Source organism: Ranitomeya imitator, chromosome 10, assembly GCF_032444005.1.
Source record: "Ranitomeya imitator isolate aRanImi1 chromosome 10, aRanImi1.pri, whole genome shotgun sequence".
Lineage (NCBI taxonomy): Eukaryota > Metazoa > Chordata > Amphibia > Anura > Dendrobatidae > Ranitomeya > Ranitomeya imitator.
In genome coordinates, this window is record NC_091291.1 from 109977288 (window position 1) to 109996829 (window position 19542).

Here is a 19542-nt window from a genome sequence, read left to right on the forward strand (position 1 = left end):
TCAAGAGTCCAGCGTAATTGCTGAAGATGGAGGCGCATTCAAAACAGTAGCTTGATAGATGAGCACAGTCTAAAATAAATACATTGAATATTAACATATGTCTTTGGCTTTAAGTATAGTAAATCTTTAATGCCACAACTTGGCCGATACAATGTAAGGGATGTTATCCTATCGAAACACAGTACTATTAAAGTGAATAGATTTTTACAGAGTTCCATTGGTTCCAAAAAATGAGCTGCTGCGAGCCCAGCATCAGTGACTAGCGGTGACGTCAAGGTTACCGCCAGACACTGAGGCTGCATGCCCAGCCGGACCCCTGAATTGTGGTGACCCAGGTGAAATCCCTGCTAGCACAGTTAGAAAAACCCTTACGGTGCAGCGGCGAGTTCACCGCAGTTCACCGGGAGAAATTTCTCACAGTCAACCGCAGTGAACTCTCTGAGGTCAGTGCTGCACCGTGAGACTTTCTCACTGTGCTGGTGGGGATCTTACTGTGGTCACCGCAGTTCAGGGGGCCAGCTGGGAACAAAGCCTTAGTGACCAGTGGTTAGGGTCGGACTGGGGTGTCTGGGGCCTACCAGGGCAATGGACTCTAGGGGTCCACCCTACACCTATATGCAAATATCTAAGTCGTTATCCCCATTATAGTGGAGAATCGACTGTAAAACACAGGGGGCTCCTGCACATCTACTGTGCGACCCCATAACTGGAATGTATAATTACTTTATTTTACATTAACGGTTCTATGGTTAAAACAAGTTATCACCAATCCATGGGCTCCACAGGATAGGTGATCGCTTAGGTCCAACCATTAGAAACTACACCGGTCGGAAGAATGAGTAAGTTTTATCCATGACAGGACACTTATCCCCATTTTAAAAAGCAGCAGCACTTCAGATTTCTGACTGCAGCTCCATTCATTCTCTTTGGGGCTTCCAGAAAGAAACAAGAGCATCGATCGCAGCCACAGAGTGAATGAATGGATCAGAGGTCAAATCGGATATACCGATCCAGTATAATGGGGATAAAAGTTCCACATTCTGCCGACTGGGTCCCAGCAGTCAGACCCCACCACCACCACCATTCAATACGTTATCACTAATCCCGTGGAGAGGTGATTACTTTTTTCACAGGAGAACACCTGTAAGTGCATCTCTGACACTGTGATGTAAATATCTAATCTCTAATGGAAATAAGCAATCTTTTACTAATTAATATCAGAGAGAACAGATGACCAAGACCAATAATACCCCATACAGGGAAGAAATACCACCACACCATGAACAGATCACATAGTGAATGAATAACACCACATATTACCAGGATATAGGGAAAAAATAATACCACATACAAGGAGAAATACCACCACACCATAACTAGACTACACATTCCACCACATAGTGACCGAATAATACCACATGTAGGGGATAAATACCACCATACCGTGACCAGACCACAAATTGCCACCACATAGTGACCGAATACCACGTATAGGGGATAAATACCACCACACCATGACCAGACCACATATTACCATCACATAGTGACTGAATACTACAATACTGATCATGAATACAAACCACAATACTAACAACACAGTTATTACCATCAGTGACATTATACACAGGAGCTCTGTATATAGTGTCAGAGTACAGGTAATACAGTAACCACCAGTTACATACACAGGAGCTCTGTATATAGTATTGGTGTATAGGTAACAGTGACCACCAGTGACATTAGAGGTCGGCGGCTGATGTGCACCCGTCGCATGCGGCGCATGACACTGACATCATACGCTGGTGACGACGTGCGCACACTTCACGGATAGGATTGAGACGTTCACTGCAGCAGTTCAGATAATGACCGCTGCGTGCTCGCACCCCTGCACATTTTCTTTCTGCACTTTTAAAGGGCAAGTGCCTCTTTTCTTCTCCTCCTCTCCTGCCCCCAGAGACATGGGCCCACCAGGAATTTTCCCAATACCCCGCCAGGCCAGTCTGACCCTGCCGGTGGTAACCTCGATGACGTCACCGCTAGTCTCTGATGATACTGCGCTCTCAGCAGCTCATTGATCGGTGGTTCTCAACCTGGATGGTTGCATCTTGGCATCGTCCAGGTTGAGATCTGTTTATCCCAGATATGAATTACTGTTGTGAATTCAGCTTTTACGCTCCCTCCGGTGGTTGTAGAGGGTAATGCAGTTGTGCCTGGACTGCAGGAGTGGACAGGTGTATCTACTAATTGCAAAACTGACTGGGGTATATAGCTTTGCTGGATCCTTTAGTCAGTGCCAGTTGTCCACTGTTCTTGAAGGATTCACTTCCCTGCTGGTCTCTCCAGTTTGCTGTGTTTTTCTACAAAGATAAGTCCTGGCTTTGTTTTTGCTGTCCACCTGCAGTGGACCTTATAGTTCTGTGCATTTTCATGTTTTTGTCTTGTCCAGCTTGGTCTGTGAAGGATTTTTTGCAGTCTAGCTATTTCTCTGGAGATGCAGATATACCCCCCATGTCTTTAGTCAGATGTGGTGATCCGTATTTTCTGCGGTGGATATTTTCTAGTGTTTTTATACTGACCGCATAGTACTCTGTTCTATTCTTTCTTTTTAGCTAGTATGGCCTCCTATGCTAAAATCTGATTTCATATCTGCGTATGTTATTTCCCTCTCCTCTCACAGTCAATATTTGTGGGGGGCTATCTATCCTTTGGGGATTTTCTCTGAGGCAAGATAGGTTTCCTGTTTCTGTCTTTAGGGGTAGTTAGATCTTAGGCTGTGCCGAGGGGTCTAGGGAGAGTTAGGTACCCCCCACGGCTACTTTTAGTTGCGCTGCTAGGTTCAGGGTTTGCGGTCAGTATAGGGACCACCTTCTCCAGAGTACGTCTCATGCTGCTCCAAGGCCACCAGATCATAACAGATTACGGTGATAGACAGGTTTTTTTTATTTTTGTTTTATTACAGAAGAGAAAGGTTTCAATGGAATAGGCGATCCCGTGAGTATGGGACTTTATTCTGGGTCTGTGTTTATTTAAAATATAATTATAGGATTAGTAATGGAGAGGTGTTTTATAGACGCCTCTCCATTACTAATCCATGGGCTTGATGTCACGGGACAATGCAAAGGTGACATCAACCCCACAAATATGAACCCCACTCACCACCACTACAAAGCAAGTGGAAGGAGCCGGGCAAGTGCCAGAAAAGATGCATCTAATAGATGTTCTTGTTCTCAGTGACTGCGGGCTGCTGTTTTTAGGCTGTCCCTTTACCAGCCTGAGTATACCAGCCCACAGCTGTCTGATTTAGAAAGGCTGGTTGTCTAAAATGAAGGGAGACCCCACGTGTTTTTTTTTTTATTTTTTATTTGAATAATTACAAAAAAATCTGTGTGAGGACCCCTCTATTCTTGATACCAACCCTGCTAACGCTGACAACTGAGGGTTGCAGTCCCCAGCTGTCAGTTTTGCCTGGTTGGTTATCAAAAATACAGGGGAAACCACTCCTTTTTTTTAAATTATTTAGAGCGCAGGCGCCAGCTGATGAATACTCCCATCAGCTGCCACCTGCTCTCGCTGTTATTAGCTGCAGCAAGTGTAGGCTGATGGGAGCAGTAGTCCCATCAGCCAATACCAGTGATCAGAGGTAAACTTTATACCTCCGATCACAGCTGTGGGCTGATGTTGTCATTTGACAGTATGAGAACTGCGTCTGTCTGACTGGTGGTAATAATTTTACCTCTGATCAGAAGCAGTGTTTGCCATCCTGTCATGCATATGACAGCATGATAAACACCCGGTGTTCGAGGAGGCAAACCCGTACAGTAACATGCACTTTCTGGTGAAGTCCGTGTTTGGTGTCCTTGCCCGAAGAGTAGGTATTTGGTACGGACGCCGAACTTTACTGTTCGGGTTCACCCATCTCTAGTTATGAAGCAACACCGATTGTGAATCAATTTCTCCTGCTGTTGTGCGAATGGAACAGACAATAGGTAGCAATGATAGGCAAGTAGCATGACAACCCCTGCAGGCGGTGACCACAGAACATTTCTCCGTTCTCATCCTTTTTGGCAAAATGACCTCCAGCAGACCACTAACATCCATGTGTCTGCTCAAACTGTCAGAAACAGACTTCATGACGATGATATGAGGGCCTGATGTCCACAAGTGGATTTGAGCTCACAGTCCAACACCGTGCAGGGCGATTGGCAATTGCAAGTGGACAACAAGATTGGCAGATTTGACATTGGCACACTTTGCTCTTCACGTATGAGAGCAGGTTCCCACAGAGCACATGTGACAGATGTGACAGACAGTGACAGATGTGACAGAGTTTGGAGACACTGTGGAGAATGTTCAACTGCCTGTAATGTCCTCCAGCATGACCGATTCGGCAGTGAGCCAGTAATGGTGAGGGGAGGCATTTCTTTGGAGGCCTACACAGCCCTCCATGTACTAGACAGAGGTACTACCATTAGGTATCGAGATGAGATCTTCGGACCCATTGTCAGACCATATGGAGGTGCAGCAGGCCCTGTGTTTCTTCTGATGCATGACAATGCTTGGTCTCATTTGGCTGAAGTGTGTCAGCAGTTCCTGTATTGATGATATGAACTGGCTTGCCCGATCCCCAGATCTGAATCCAATCAAGCACATGTGGGACATCATGTTTCGTTCCTTCCATCAACTCCACGTTGCACCACAGACTGTCCAGGAGTTGACTGATGCTTTAAACCAGGTCTGGGAGGAGATCCCTCAGGAGACCATCCGCAGCCTCATCAGGAGCATGCCAAGGCATTGTAGGGAGGTCATACAGGCACGTGGAGGCCACACACACTACTGATCATCATTTCCTTGTCTTGAGGCATTTTCACTGAAGTTGGATCAGCCTGTAATTTTATTTTCCAGATCTCCATGGGATACCAATTTTGATTTACATTGAGCATTATTATGTTTTATTGTTCTCAACGCATTACACTATGTGATGATGATTTGCAACTGGAATATTTCATTCAGAGATATCTAGAATGTGGGATTTTATTGTTCTCTTTATTTTTTGAGCAGTGTATTTTTGATTGGTAACTCAGAAAAAACCCACCAAAACAATATATACTCTAGAACCCTTTCAAGCTCAAAAAACCAAAAAAAACCAGGATTCATAAAAAATAACCTTTAATAATATATACTACTAAAATCTCTAATCATTAAAACACAACAGCAGAAATGTGCCTATATAGTCCTAGAGCGACACTAAGCTTTGTCCTACCTGGCAGCGGGGGTTGGCACCCTAAATTACGCTTGGCGCCCCCACTCCACGGCGGCTCGCCCTCAGAATCCCTAAAAATCCCTACAATGCAGGAAACCTGGAACGACCTAATATATGCCTAACGGACAAACCCTACCTAACAGTGGAGGTTGGCACCCTACTTTGAAACGGTTGGCGCCCCCACTCAACGTCGACTTACCCTAGGATCCCTCAAACATCCCTACAATGGAGATAAAGAACAGAAAAATGTCCCAATACACCCTGATAACCACAAAAAGAAAATAAAAAAATGTGAAAACAAAAACATAGGAAAAATAAACCAACAAAATAGTGTAATGTAGTATTTCACAGATTGGGCTTCAATCAGCAAAGTAAGGTATACCCAGCTGATGGGAGATAAATCAGCTGAAAAAATGAAAGAATGTGAAACAGAAACATAAGAAAAGAATCAATATTTCACAGATTGGGCTTAAATCGACACAGTAAGATATGCCCAGCTAGTAAAGGTATATACAAATGTTCAGACCAATTGCCCTGAAAGCCCCCTTATATGGACACAAACATAGGCTATTATATCATTCTCCAATCATATAGATACCAACGGCAATAATAAAGTGCAAAGTGCCAAACTGATCCTACACCCCTTAGTAGAGGGCACAGGTCCGACAATTAAGCAGCATTGTTGTCATCTGTGAGCTGCGGCACAAAAATCCTCGGACTACACGTGCTGCTGACCCCTGATGAACCCCCTTGTAACGATGGGGGGGGGAAACGCGTCGGGCATTGTTTTGGGGATAAGATATTGATCGAGTGCTGTTCTTCTCATCTCCTTATCATCATTTCCTACGGCTTTACCCGGATGTCGGGATTTTTGTGCCGCAGCTCACAGATGAGTATCCCTGATCTTACTGTGTTAATCGTTGGATTACTATGCTGCTGTAACCTCTACTATTGAGGACTGAGTCTAAGTCAGTACGGTGCATTTTGTGACAACAATGCTGCTTATTTGTCGGACCTGTGCCCTCTACTAAGGGGTGTAGGATCAGTTTGGCACTTTGCACTTTATTATTGCCGTTGGTATCTATATGATTGGAGAATGATATAATAGCCTATGTTTGTGTCCATATAAGGGGGCTTTCAGGGCAATTGGTCTGAACATTTGTATATTGCCTGATCTGTTAGAGACGATTGTGTCTCGGTTATACAGTATAATCATTTACTTATTTGACTTTGAGATATAAGTGTGTCCCCCTACTGGATACTTGCTATTTTTTCTTATTTTGATGATATGAGATTTATTCATTGCATCCTGATATACCTTTACTAGCTGGACATATCTTACTGTGTCGATTTAAGCCCAATCTGTGAAATATTGATTCTTTTCTTATGTTTCTGTTTCACATTCTTTCATTTTTTCAGCTGATTTATCTCCCATCAGCTGGGTATACCTTACTTTGCTGATTGAAGCCCAATCTGTGAAATACTACATTACACTATTTTGTTGGTTTATTTTTCCTATGTTTTTGATTTCACATTTTTTTATTTTCTTTTTGTGGTTATCAGGGTGTATTGGGACATTTTTCTGTTCTTTATCTCCATTGTAGGGATGTTTGAGGGATCCTAGGGTAAGTCGACGTTGAATGGGGGCGCCAACCGTTTCAAAGTAGGGTGCCAACCTCCACTGTTAGGTAGGGTTTGTCCGTTAGGCATATATTAGGTCGTTCCAGGTTTCCTGCATTATAGGGATTTTTAGGGATTCTGAGGGCGAGCCGCCGTGGAGTGGGGGCGCCAAGCGTAATTTAGGGTGCCAACCCCTGCTGCCAGGTAGGACAAAGCTTAGTGTCGCTCTAGGACTATATAGGCACATTTCTGCTGTTGTGTTTTAATGATTAGAGATTTTAGTAGTATATATTATTAAAGGTTATTTTTTATGAATCCTGTTTTTTTTTTGTTTTTTGTGATTGGTAACTCACCATTTCTTGGTAAGATGTTCGGCATATAGTTCTGCACCCAAACACTGATGTAGATATGGTGATGCAAAACAAAAGTATAGTAAGTAAAAGCAGGAATATTATGATGCCCATAAAGCATGCCTAAAATAGAAAAAAAAATTTGCAGAAAAAGGAAAATAATAATGCACATTTATATGTATTTCTGATATTCCACAAATAACAATATGACTTCAGGCTACATTGATAAAGGCGATCGGTTCCTATTTTTGTACTTTCTTGGTTCTTCTTGATATGTCTTTATCAAGGAAAAATAGACTGGGATTTGCAAAGGCAGCCATCACATTCAGGCTCTGGCTCCTGATCAATGCTCATCATTGTCACCAGGTCTTACTGAGTGCAGTGAGACCCAGCTTCTCTGCTGAGTAATGTAGTCATTACCTGGCACCTGTGAATAGCAGGAACTTTCTGCTATTCACAGTTGCAGGTGACATCGGGGAACGGTGGAACTTTGTGGGAACATAGTGGGTATTTGATGAACTATGGAGTGTCTATTGTTTTTATTTCTGTCTTTTTATGCTTTTAAGGTATTCTTTTCTGGTCTACTTCAAATTCGTTGGATAACTTCAGACCTTCAAGGGATTTTTTAAAATAAATTAGTGAACAAGATATAGCGTGTGGGGAATCTTTATTCCAATAAAGTCTTTTTTTTCTGTATGTGTGTTTTTCTTTTTGATTACTGGGTTAGTAATAGGGAGTGTCTGATAGACACCCCTCCAGTACTAACCTCAGGGGTTGATAGCAGCCATGATTTTTTTTTACAAATCAAAGCTGTCATCAACCCCAATAACTATTATCCCAACTGCCACCGCAACAGGGCAATGGGAAAGTGCCAGGCAAGGCACAAGAGTTGTTGTGTCTCATGTGATGTGCCAATTTTGGGGCGGCTACGGGCTTGTATTTTTAGGCTGGGAAGGGCCCAATAGCCACAGACCTTCCCAGCCTGATAGTATAAGTCTCCAGCTGTCTGCTTTACTTTGGCTGGTTATCACAAAGAGTGGGGACCCTACGTCATTTTTTAAAATTATTTCTTAAGTTAAATAAGGTGAAACATGCTTTAAAAGGCACTAAAGGGTGCAAGTGCATAATATGTAGGGGGCTTGTGACATTATATGTCTACAGGATATCAAGCTGTTCTATCTATCTATCTATCTATCAATCCATATATCTTTCAATCTATCTATATCTGTATATAACATTGCTTAATTAGTTTATAAAAAATCGGATTATACTTGCATGATGCCCATCCTACTTTTCTGCATCAACATCAGACCCCTGCCTAAGCCATGTTCACTCTATCAGTATTTGGTGAGTTTTTTACCTCAGAATTTGTAAGCCAAGACCAGAAGTGGGTGATAAATACAGAAGTGGTGCATATGTTTCTATTATACTTTTCCTCTGACTGTTCCACTCCTGGTTTTGCTTTACAAATACTGAGGTAAAAGGCCGGCTTCACACTTGCGAGTTTTACGGACGTAAGAGCGCAGAAACTACGTCCGTAAAACTCGCAAAAAATACGGCACAATTATTCTCTATGCCCCTGCTCCTATCTGCCGTATTTTACTGATCAGTATTATACGGCTTTCTACGGCCGTACAAAATCGCAGCATGCTGCGTTTGTCACCGTACTGCGCAAGAAATACGCCAATGAAAGTCTATGGAAGCGTGAAAAATACGGATTACACACGGACAAGCAGTGTGACTTGCGAGAAATACGCAGCGCTGTTAGAGAGAAAAGCCGGTAATTCAGTGCGGTGTACAGTAAAATCACACTGACAGCTTACAGTCCAATAGGTAGAATAAATGTGTACACATAGAATAGGTATATATATATATATATATATATATGTCAGTGAGACACATATATGTATATATATTACTATTTATTCCAGCGCTATACAGCTTGAAAGCCGGTAATTCAATTACCGGCTTTTTCTTTCTCCTTCCTAAAACCCGACATGATTTGAGACATGGTTTACATACAGTAAACCATGTCTTCTCTCCATTTTTTTTGCAGATTCCACACTACTAATGTCAGTAGTGTGTATCTGCAAAATTTGGCCGTTCTAGCTCTTAAAATAAAGGGTTAAATGGCGGAAAAAATTGGCGTGGGCTCCCGCGCAATTTTCTCCGCCAGAGTAGTAAAGCCAGTGACTGAGGGCAGATATTAATAGCCTGGAGAGGGTCCATGGTTATTGGCCCCCCCTGGCTAAAAATATCTGCCCCCAGCCACCCCAGAAAAGGCACATCTGGAAGATGCGCCTATTCTGGCACTTGGCCACTCTCTTCCCATTCCCGTGTAGCGGTGGGATATGGGGTAATGAAGGGTTAATGCCACCTTGCTATTGTAAGGTGACATTAAGCCTAATTAATAATGGAGAGGCGTCAATTATGACACCTATCCATTATTAATCCAATTGAATGAAAGGGTTAAATAAAACACAAACACATTATTTAAAATTATTTTAATGAAATAAAAACAATGGTTGTTGGAGTATTTTATTCTACGCCCAATCCAATCACTGAAGACCCTCGTTCTGTGAAAGAAAAAACATAATAAACCAACAATATACTTACCCTCCGCAGATCTGTAACGTCCAACGATGTAAATCCTTCTGAAGGGGTTAAAACATTTTGCAGCAAGGAGCTTGCCTAGAAAGCCTGGGAGCTTTCTAGGAAATTTCCCACGATCTATGAACATCCAGCAGAGGGCGCCTCACCGCAAATGAAGCTAAATATAGCTCATTGATCTATATTTAGACTCATTCCCCGGGGTTTTGCAGCGAGGAGCAGCCTGCATTAGCAAAGCTCCTTGCTGCAAAATGTTTTAACCCCTTCAGAAGGATTTACATCGTTGGACGTTACAGATCTGCGGAGGGTAAGTATATTGTTGGTTTATTATGTTTTTTCTTTCACAGAACGAGGGTCTTCAGTGATTGGATTGGGCGTAGAATAAAATACTCCAACAACCATTGTTTTTATTTCATTAAAATAATTTTAAATAATGTGTTTGTGTTTTATTTAACCCTTTCATTCAATTGGATTAATAATGGATAGGTGTCATAATTGACGCCTCTCCATTATTAATTAGGCTTAATGTCACTTTACAATAGCAAGGTGGCATTAACCCTTCATTACCCCAGAAGAGAGTGGCCAAGTGCCAGAATAGGCGCATCTTCCAGATGTGCCTGTTCTGGGGTGGCTGGGGGCAGATATTTTTAGCCAGGGGGGGCCAATAACCGTGGACCCTCTCCAGGCTATTAATATCTGCCCTCAGTCACTGGCTTTACTACTCTGGCGGAGAAAATTGCGCGGGAGCCCACACCAATTTTTTCCGCCATTTAACCCTTTATTTTAAGAGCTAGAACGGCCAAATTTTGCAGATACACACTACTGACATTAGTAATGTGGAATCTGCAAAAAAAATGGAGAGAAGACATGGTTTACTGTATGTAAACCATGTCTCAAATCATGTCGGGTTTTAGGAAGGAGAAGGAAAAAGCCGGTAATTGAATTACCTGCTTTCAAGCTGTATAGCGCTGGAATAAATATTAATATATATACATATATGTGTCTAATGACATATATATATATATATATATATATATATATATATATATATATAGACAGTATATATATATTTTTTTTTCTTTTTGGGACACATGGATCATTTCTATAGCGGTATGTTGGTTTTGCAAGCCTGCGAGAAAACCACGCAGTACGGATGCCATACGGATTACATACGGAGGATGCCATGCGCAAAAAACGCTGACACACCCTGCCTACGGAGGAGCTACGGACCACTATTTTCGGGACATTTCAGCGTATTACGGCCGTAATATACGGACCGTATTTTCATACGCTGAGTGTGAAGCCGGCCAAATACTGACCAAATACTGACCAATTTTTGTTTTGACCCTCTTACTTTATCTTCCACTTCTTACAAAAGTCAGAACTTTTTTTATTTTTCCATCGACATACACTCACTGTTCGTGTTTTGCAGGACAAGTTGTATTTGGTCTCATGCGCACAACCGTAAAAATCGTATGAAGGCTATACATCATTTTGAGTGGTAGCACTCATCTCTATGTTATTCTATGGGGCTGTGCAGATGTCCGATCCCTTTTTCCTTGGACCGCGTCGGTCTGAGGAAAAAAATTGCAGCATGCACGAGTCGCATTCGATTATCGAGAAATTATTTTTTTTTTTATTTTCAAAACATCCAAGAAAAAAAATATCCCAATCAGAATAAATTCTGATCAAAATTTGATCAGAGTATGATTAGCATAATCGGACCGATTTTCTCTGATGACAATTTTGTGATTTTATTTATTTTATTTTTATTTTTTTGCTTTACGCCAATTATCGCAGGGGTTAAATAATTTTAGATTTTGATACAGAATATGTTTATTTTTTTTATTTCTCTATTTTTGAGCTGGAAAAAGATTAGTGTATTAGATTTTTACATTTAAAAATAAAAAATGTAAAGTTTATTTTTAGTCTCCTTTGGGGACTTGAACCATTGATCATTTGATCGCTTGTTTTATATATTCTACGATACGACAGTATTGCTGTATATGGGGAAAATTATGATTTCCCATGGCGTCTTGCTGTTGGACTTCACAGGAGTACCTTCAGCAGACCTTGACTGCCATGGCAACCTATTGGCACGTCGATGCACGATCGAACACGTCTTAAATGATGCTGTCAGAGATTGACAGTGGAATGTAAGGCGTTAACAGTACTGATCTGAATTGGCTCTGTTTGCTGCTGTTAGGCCGGTTTCACACGTCAGTGGCTACGGTACGTGAGGTGACAGTTTTCTCACGTACCGGAGACACTGACTCACGTAGACACATTAAAATCAATGTGTCTCTGCACATGTCAGCGTGTTTTCACGGACCGTGTGTCCGTTTGAAAAACACGGAGACATGTCAGTGTTCGTGGGAGCGCACGTATTGCACGGACCCATTAAAGTCAATGGGTCCGTGTAAAACACGTACCGCACACGGATGTTGTCCGTGTGCAGTCCGTGTGCCGTACAGGAGACAATAAGCGCTGTCCCCCAGCGTGGTGCTGAAGCTGCCATTCATTTCTTCTCTCCAGCAGCGTTAGCTGGAGAGAAGATATGAAAAATCTTTTTTTTTTTTTGGTGTTTAAAAAAAAAGATCCCTGTCCCCAACCCCCTCCCACCCCCTGTGCGTCCCCCCCGCTGTTAATAAAATACTTACCCGGCTCCCTCGCTGCTTCTTCTCCTGGCCGCAGCTTCTCCTGTATGAGCGGTCAGGTGGTGCCGCCCATTACAGTGATGAATATGCGGCTCCACCTCCCATCCGAGCGCTGCTGGAGAGAAGAAATGAATGGCGGCTTCAGCACCAGATGCAGGGGACAGTGCTTAACTGTATCGCTGTCTCCTGCACGGTGCGTGTGGTACCCAGTCGGCACATGGGCGGCACACGGATGCCGCACGTGTGCCACACTGATGTGCCACGTGAGCACACGGACACGGATAATTCCAGTACCGATTTTTCCGGTACCGGAATTATCTGGACGTGTGAGACTGGCCTTAGAGGCAGATGCCAGCTGTGTGACACAGCTGAAATCTGCCCTGCGTGGTACGAACTCAACAAAGCTCTTAATGATTGCTGTGAGCAAAGACCGTTCTCCTTTTAGACACTTTTGAGAAATGAGGCCTACTAATTCTTCATTATTTTCAAGATATTTAGTTCCTGTCCATCAACAAAAACATTTATTTCTTCAAAATGGTTAAGAATTGAAGTAAGAAGTTTATTAGAACGTTTTATAATTTTTTCATCTACTCCAAGATTTGCATAAAATCCCTTAAATAGGGATTGAAAAAAGATATAAAACATATTCAACTACCTGCAAGTGATAGTTAAACACAACCACGAGAAATTGTCCTTTAAAGGGAACCTGTCACCAGAAATAATGCTGTTATCCTGCACATATGGGGTTAATCTACAGGTTAATATTATTATGCTGCTCTGCGCCTGATCGTAGCCGAATGCAGCGGGGAGAAAATTAACTTCATTATCCCCGACAGCATTCGGTTTCAGCCACAAGGGCGGCGCTAGTTCAGTCACCCACCGCTCTGAGAATACAGAGTGGCCGCTGTAACAGAACCCCCCGGCCCTGAGTGACAGCCCTATTGTGGCTTAGCTGTCAGTCAGGGCCAGGGGGTGCAGTTAAATTTGCCTAAAAAAGACCCCATGTGCATATATCCTGAAATGTGAAATGCCGCTAGTAGTGAATTCTCACCTATTCTCCTAGGTTTATGCAGAGAATTTGGAGCCCTGAATTGTAAAGTTCTGCGGAATATGTTGGCGCTATAGAAATAAATTGTTATTATTATCTCTGTATCAGAAAAACAGACTGACTATAAAGCTGCATTACGACATAAAGCAGTACATAACGTTGGACTCTAAAATGACATGATGATGAAGATATAGTCTAAATGTTGAGGAGATAGAGGCATGAAATAAATAGAGAATTTACCGTTAAGTTAAACGCTCCTTTGCATTCCGTATTTGATTTATAATATGCACAATATAAATCAGAAGATTCAGAATAGAAAGGTAAAATAATAATAGATATAGGTATTATTGAAAAGCCGGCAGCAGCAGTACTGATTATGTTTATCACCAAATTTGACTTCACCTAAAAAAAAATTAACAATTTTCAGATGTCAATAACCACAAACTAGAGAACAACAACACCAAACACTAAGCCACTGTGAGAAATCTAGGAGTCCCAGAAGATCAGCCATTCTCTCTACCTTTTTTTGATAAACATGGCTGAGTTTGTAAAGGAGCCTGACCCTTCTTTTAAGGTTAGAACTAGCGACGAGCGAGTGTACTAGTTGCTCGGGTTTTCCCGAGCGGTCTCCGAGTACTTGTGACTGCTCGGAGATTTAGTTTTCCTTGCCGCAGCTGCATGATTTGCAGCTATTGGACAGCTTGATTACATGTGGGAATTCCCTAGGAACCAGGCCACCCCCACATGTACTCAGTCTTGCTAGCAGCTGTAAATCATGCAGCTGTATCAACAAAAACGAAATCTCCGAGCAGTCACAACAAATACTCGGAGACCACCCGAGCGTGCTCTGGAAAACCCAAGCAATGAGTATACTCGCTCATCACTAGTTAGGTCCACTTTTAGAATATGTGCACAAAACATCTTTTTCGGTGGATCCACATTGTAGCCAGCCTAAAATGTGCCCAGAAAATCTTATAACGTATGATCACATGCATTCCTACGTAAAAATAACTCGCTGTTCATATGTTCAGTCTTTTGAGCGTCTTTTACCTGCCTCATGTTTCCGAAGACGCCAAGCGGATAAAATAAGAGCCATGACCATTCTTCGGGATGTTTCCGCTTTGAAGACGCCATAGACCTACAAGTCAATGCTCCTCTAGGAGTTTCTTTATTGTTGAAAGGAGTTAAAGAAACGTCTGGGCAGCAACAGTAAAAGAGACTCCCAAAAACACTGGAAAATGCTCATAAAATGCCCTGAAGCATTAAAAAAATGCTCAGGAAATAACACAAAAATGCTAAAAAAACGATGCTTCAGAAAATAAAAACACTGAAGCATGTTCCTCATGAAAAACTCTTCAGGTTTGCCAGTCTAAAAAAAAATCTTGTGTGCACATATCCTTAGGATGATTGCCCAGGATACCCAGTTCCTACAGGGAAGTCTTAAGGATGGGAACTTTAAGAATGACATTAAAGTGATGGAGAGATAAAATTCACCCAAACTGAAGTGTTGTTCATTTTTTACTTGTATGTACCCATGAGTCCTCTTTGGATTGACTTATGGTGATCCTTGGTTACAGGTCTTCAACAGATGGTAGAATTTACCAAAAACGTCTAAAGCTGTAACCCTCCATTGATTGCCGGTAAGAGCAGCTCTATTCATTGACTATTCATTTGAATAGCTGCTCTCTGATGCTCCCTTTCCCACCGGAAAGGTAATCACAAGTGATGTCTGGCAGGTGCAATCCATAAATTAAAGACGTACCGTAGTAATTTTTCCTTTCTATTTTTCCACTGTTCTTACCTTCCCTATTGTTGGTTTGACTGCACAAGCCAGTGAAATGGATCCAGAAATAACATACTATAATGAGAAGAGAAAAATGTCAGAAATTAACAGTAGATTTAGTTTACGTAACTGTGCAGTTGGGTGTTGAAGGGGTTGTCCACTAGTTTGATATAAATGACCTATCCTCCATGACCTGTCCTTTGATATTGATGGCCTATCCTCATAATCAGATCGGTGGGGATCCGACAGCGCCGATCAGTACAGATGAGCGGAAATTTTGAAATTCCAATTAGCCGGATTTCCTGTGGTGATTACATGATATTAGTAACTGGATATGACTTGGCCATTTTTACAAACAGGAATCAGCTCGGAAACATGGTGAAAGTCCCATGTGCCTTCCTTGTAACTTGTCCCTGGTATGTCTATTCCTTGGCCCGAGGGTCTGGTACATGACAACAAAAAAAGTAATTAAGCCATTTACAGGCCTCTCAAGCAAAACTGCCCATAGCAACCAATCAGAGTTCAGCTTTCATTTCTTAATATGCTTTGGGAAAATAAAAGCTTTGCTGTGATTGGTTGTTGTGAACAGTGAAGGCAGTTTGACAGTTTTGATAAATCTGCCCCGTTAATTTTATATTAAAATTGTTTTTCCATAGACCAAACTGCATTTTTTTAAAAAAATGTACGGTTTATTTTTTCTTTTTCTTTTTCTTCCTGTGCTGCTCATAAACTATAAACCTAAACATTAATAAGTCGTGCTGTAAATTGTCTTACCAATCCACCGGACCATATAAACACATGTTTATATATGACCATTTCGATGTAAAGGCAATTCACACTACATAGGATCTCAAATATGATACCAAATGTGATGAAAAGGATTCCCGCACATATTTGAACAGTCTGCAAAATAAGAAAAATAATAATTAGAATAAATGTATGTAGATATACACTATATGCATGTCTGGGTAAGTGCCTATATGTGTGGATCTACCTGTATATGTATGTGTGTGTGTTTATATATAGGGATGAGCGATCGTGCTCGGTCATATTCAGTTATTGCTTGAGTATCACGGTGCTCAGAAGTGCTCGTTACTCAGCCAGCAATGGGCGGTGCTTGATGTAAAACTGGAATCCCCGCCCACATCTTTGGCACCTGTTAGGCAGCCAATCAGCATGCAAGGATTGCCTGTGAGTCATTGTAATGCTGTAAGCATCTTGGTTGTGGCATTACTGTGATTGGCTGGCTGTCTGACATCATCAGGGACTATAAAAGGACAAGCGCCGCCCGGCTTGGCACACTGACGCCACTGCACAGCTCTGGGACACTTCATATTGGAGGGAAAGAGTGCTTGTCTAGGCCTGTGTGCACAGTATAACAAAATAGAGATCTGTACTGTTGTTGCTCAAACTGAACCATGACACTAACAGCCCTTCTAAGGGCTAATCGTTCGTATAACATACAATCTAGGGAGAGAGAGAGAGAGTTGCAGGAGCGGGGAGAGGGACAGAATCCAGTCTGTGGATAGGGATTAGGGATGTGCAGTCCATTGGCAAACGTATAACTGCAGTTTTTTGTGTGGGCTGAAAAAAAAGTTAACATATTTTGATTAATCAAGTATTACATGCTTTGAGGTCCTTTTTTGTGTTCTATAATATTTTTCTAGGCTACATTTCTCAGCCACACGCTATTCCGTAGTGTGGAGTACATTTCTGTGATCTCTAAAACTGAGAAAAAGCTTTCAAATATTTAGTAGTATAGTAGTATAACGCAACCCCATAGTCATCTTATAAAGTATATTGCACAGTCCTCCATATAATATAATGTACCCCATTTTAGAAAAATAAATAATACTCACAATGTGTGTTGGAGCATTGTTGGTAATCAGTAAACTGTGTATCTGACCCTTCTATGATGACTCTTTTGCTCTATTGTGGAAACAATCAGGCTCCATGAGGCATTCTGTAATAGTTTATTGGAGCTCTTGGATACTATTTGTCTAAGTTAAGGCAGCAGCAGTCGTAAAACTCTGCCAAGTCGCATGGGCAAATTGAGGCCATGGATGGCTCCTTCCTCAGCTCCGTGTACCCTTTCATTTGCATTGGCGAGATTGATCTGTGACTCTGATCAAAAATCGAACATGATTTAGTTTTTTTCCTGGACACCTAGTCCACACTGTACATCTACACACTGTCATACACTATAATGGATACATGTTCTATCCATGAAAAGCAAAGGCAGAAAGAACACTACATGAAAAATGGGCATCTGCATTAGACCTATGTCAGTTTTTGAAATGGGGGTTCAAATGTTGAAAGTCTTACAAGTATTATAGTTTTAGTAACATATCAATTATTTTTAAAATAATCCTAACTTACTCCAAGAATTTCTGGTTCTCCCTGGTAAAATGTGGCCAGCGGTTTGGGTATATTGGCTGGAGCATTATGGGACCGTCCTTCGTTTGGTGCATTCCCCTGATCATTTTGAGGGCTTGCTTGTGAGATAATAAGAGAGCCTTCTGCATCTGTGGTTAGTGTAGACATGACTCTGTAACAGCAAGAACAAGTCATGTACATAGCATACTGTGCATTCCATCTACATCCACTTCTGATAAGTTTTATAGTGCTTTTTTCATAGTAGATCATCCGAGACTTCTACACACTCTCTATTTACCTAAAAGAAGCCAAAGTAACATGTTTTATACATGGGCTTCACAGTGTTTTTCACTATTCAGAACATGATGATGCCTGGTATTACATGCAAACATTTCTAAAAATTACCTTAAATTTAGCTTAGAAATTTCGTATAAAACTGAGAATAGCATTAACATAATCACAATAAGGCTAGGTGTAATAAATAAATAAATAATAATAGGCGCAGATGACCATGTATTCTGCCATCCGAGAGAATCGTCTCTATTATACAAATCTTACTCTGATCAGAGTGTGATCACAGTGTACTCCGATTCTATCGAATGAAGGTTAGATTGAGAAAAAAATTCACCATCATTCAATGACAGAAGGAAGGTGGTGGACCAAGAGAGTGAGAAAGGCCAGAGAGCTGTTAATGCAGGGTCAAGCCCCTCGCACTACTGGCTTAGTTACATAAAAAATTGAAAAAAGATTACTAGAAAATGGAATAAAGGATTGAAAAAACAAAAGCTACAGAATTAATCAGCATTACAGGACCTAACACAGATTAGATCAGTTGGGGTACTAAAACCTGTTGACCCTTTTCCTTAAAAAACTGAAAGATGAACCTCACACAAGCAGGGATTGCCTCATCCATGAAACCCTTTAGTTGGTTGGAAAGGCAGGTTCTACTGAAACATTTTCCATAAGATTTACTATAAGACAAGTTTATCTAGACAAATTCTACAAGACACGATCTATAAGACATGTTCTACAAGACACGTTTTACAATACAAAGTTTACATGACACGACCTTCAAGACACATTCTACATGATACAGCTTACAAGACATGGCTTACAAGACACGTCCTACAAGACACAATCTACCATACACGTTCTACCATTCAATTGCTACCATACACATTCTACAAGACATGTTCAGCAAGACACGTTCTACAAGACACAATCTACTAGATAGGATCAAGAGAAAATTTTCATTAGACATGCTATAAGGCATGCAGACACAAAAAGAAGATGGCTGACCGCTTTCACTTAGTAAGGATGCTCGTTCAAGCTCCAAGGAGCCCACTTTGAAAGAATTAACATCAAATGAAGAAAAAGAAGTCCAGTTCCAGGTGAAAAAATAAGTAGAGAGTCTATTCCGCCATGCAGATATGTTTCAAACTGTAGCAGGTCTTTATGAAGTATACACAATATCACCAAGGGCTGGCTTATATGGTGTGAAGACCATGTCTGTCCCAACCACCACAAAGACCAAACACACTAATCATAAATGTTCTATACATTCAAACATTAAGACAGGATACACAGACCTTAATCATAAATAACAACATTGACATATTGTACAGTAAAAGGGGAAAAACCCTCCAAAACATAATACACTAATTATTTACATGAATTACAAACAGTGATCAACCAATCAAATGATGGCAAACCCATAGTCATGGATAACAGAGACCAACCCGATTATACCAGTACTATATGTACTGTAACAACCCTGCCGGCATCACTGCAAGGCTTCCCATCCCCCACCTGCCTGTTACTCATTTACTCACTCTGGGCCA

General features: G+C 41.4%; 1 protein-coding gene across 1 annotated transcript; it reads right to left on the minus strand.

Moving 5' to 3' along the window:
* Positions 1-17869, minus strand: LOC138652229 (membrane-spanning 4-domains subfamily A member 4A-like). Its single transcript, XM_069742998.1, has 6 exons — positions 17705-17869; positions 16100-16228; positions 15344-15400; positions 13783-13944; positions 7231-7350; positions 1-69 (listed from the first exon to the last, which is right to left on the minus strand). Exons 1-6 carry the CDS (start codon positions 17867-17869, stop codon positions 1-3), a joined length of 702 nt encoding a protein of 233 aa, XP_069599099.1.
* Positions 17870-19542: the final 1673 nt, after the last annotated feature.

Coding starts and splice junctions, on each gene's coding strand:
- LOC138652229 (XM_069742998.1), bottom strand. CDS start 17,869: ATGTCTACACTAACCACAGATGCAGAAGGCTCTCTTATTATCTCACAA. Junction 16,229..17,704: donor GAGAACCAGAAATTCTTGGA/GTAAGTTAGGAT, acceptor CTTATTTTGCAG/ACTGTTCAAATATGTGCGGG. Junction 70..7,230: donor GAACATCTTACCAAGAAATG/GTGAGTTACCAA, acceptor TATTTATTTTAG/ACTGTGCTCATCTATCAAGC.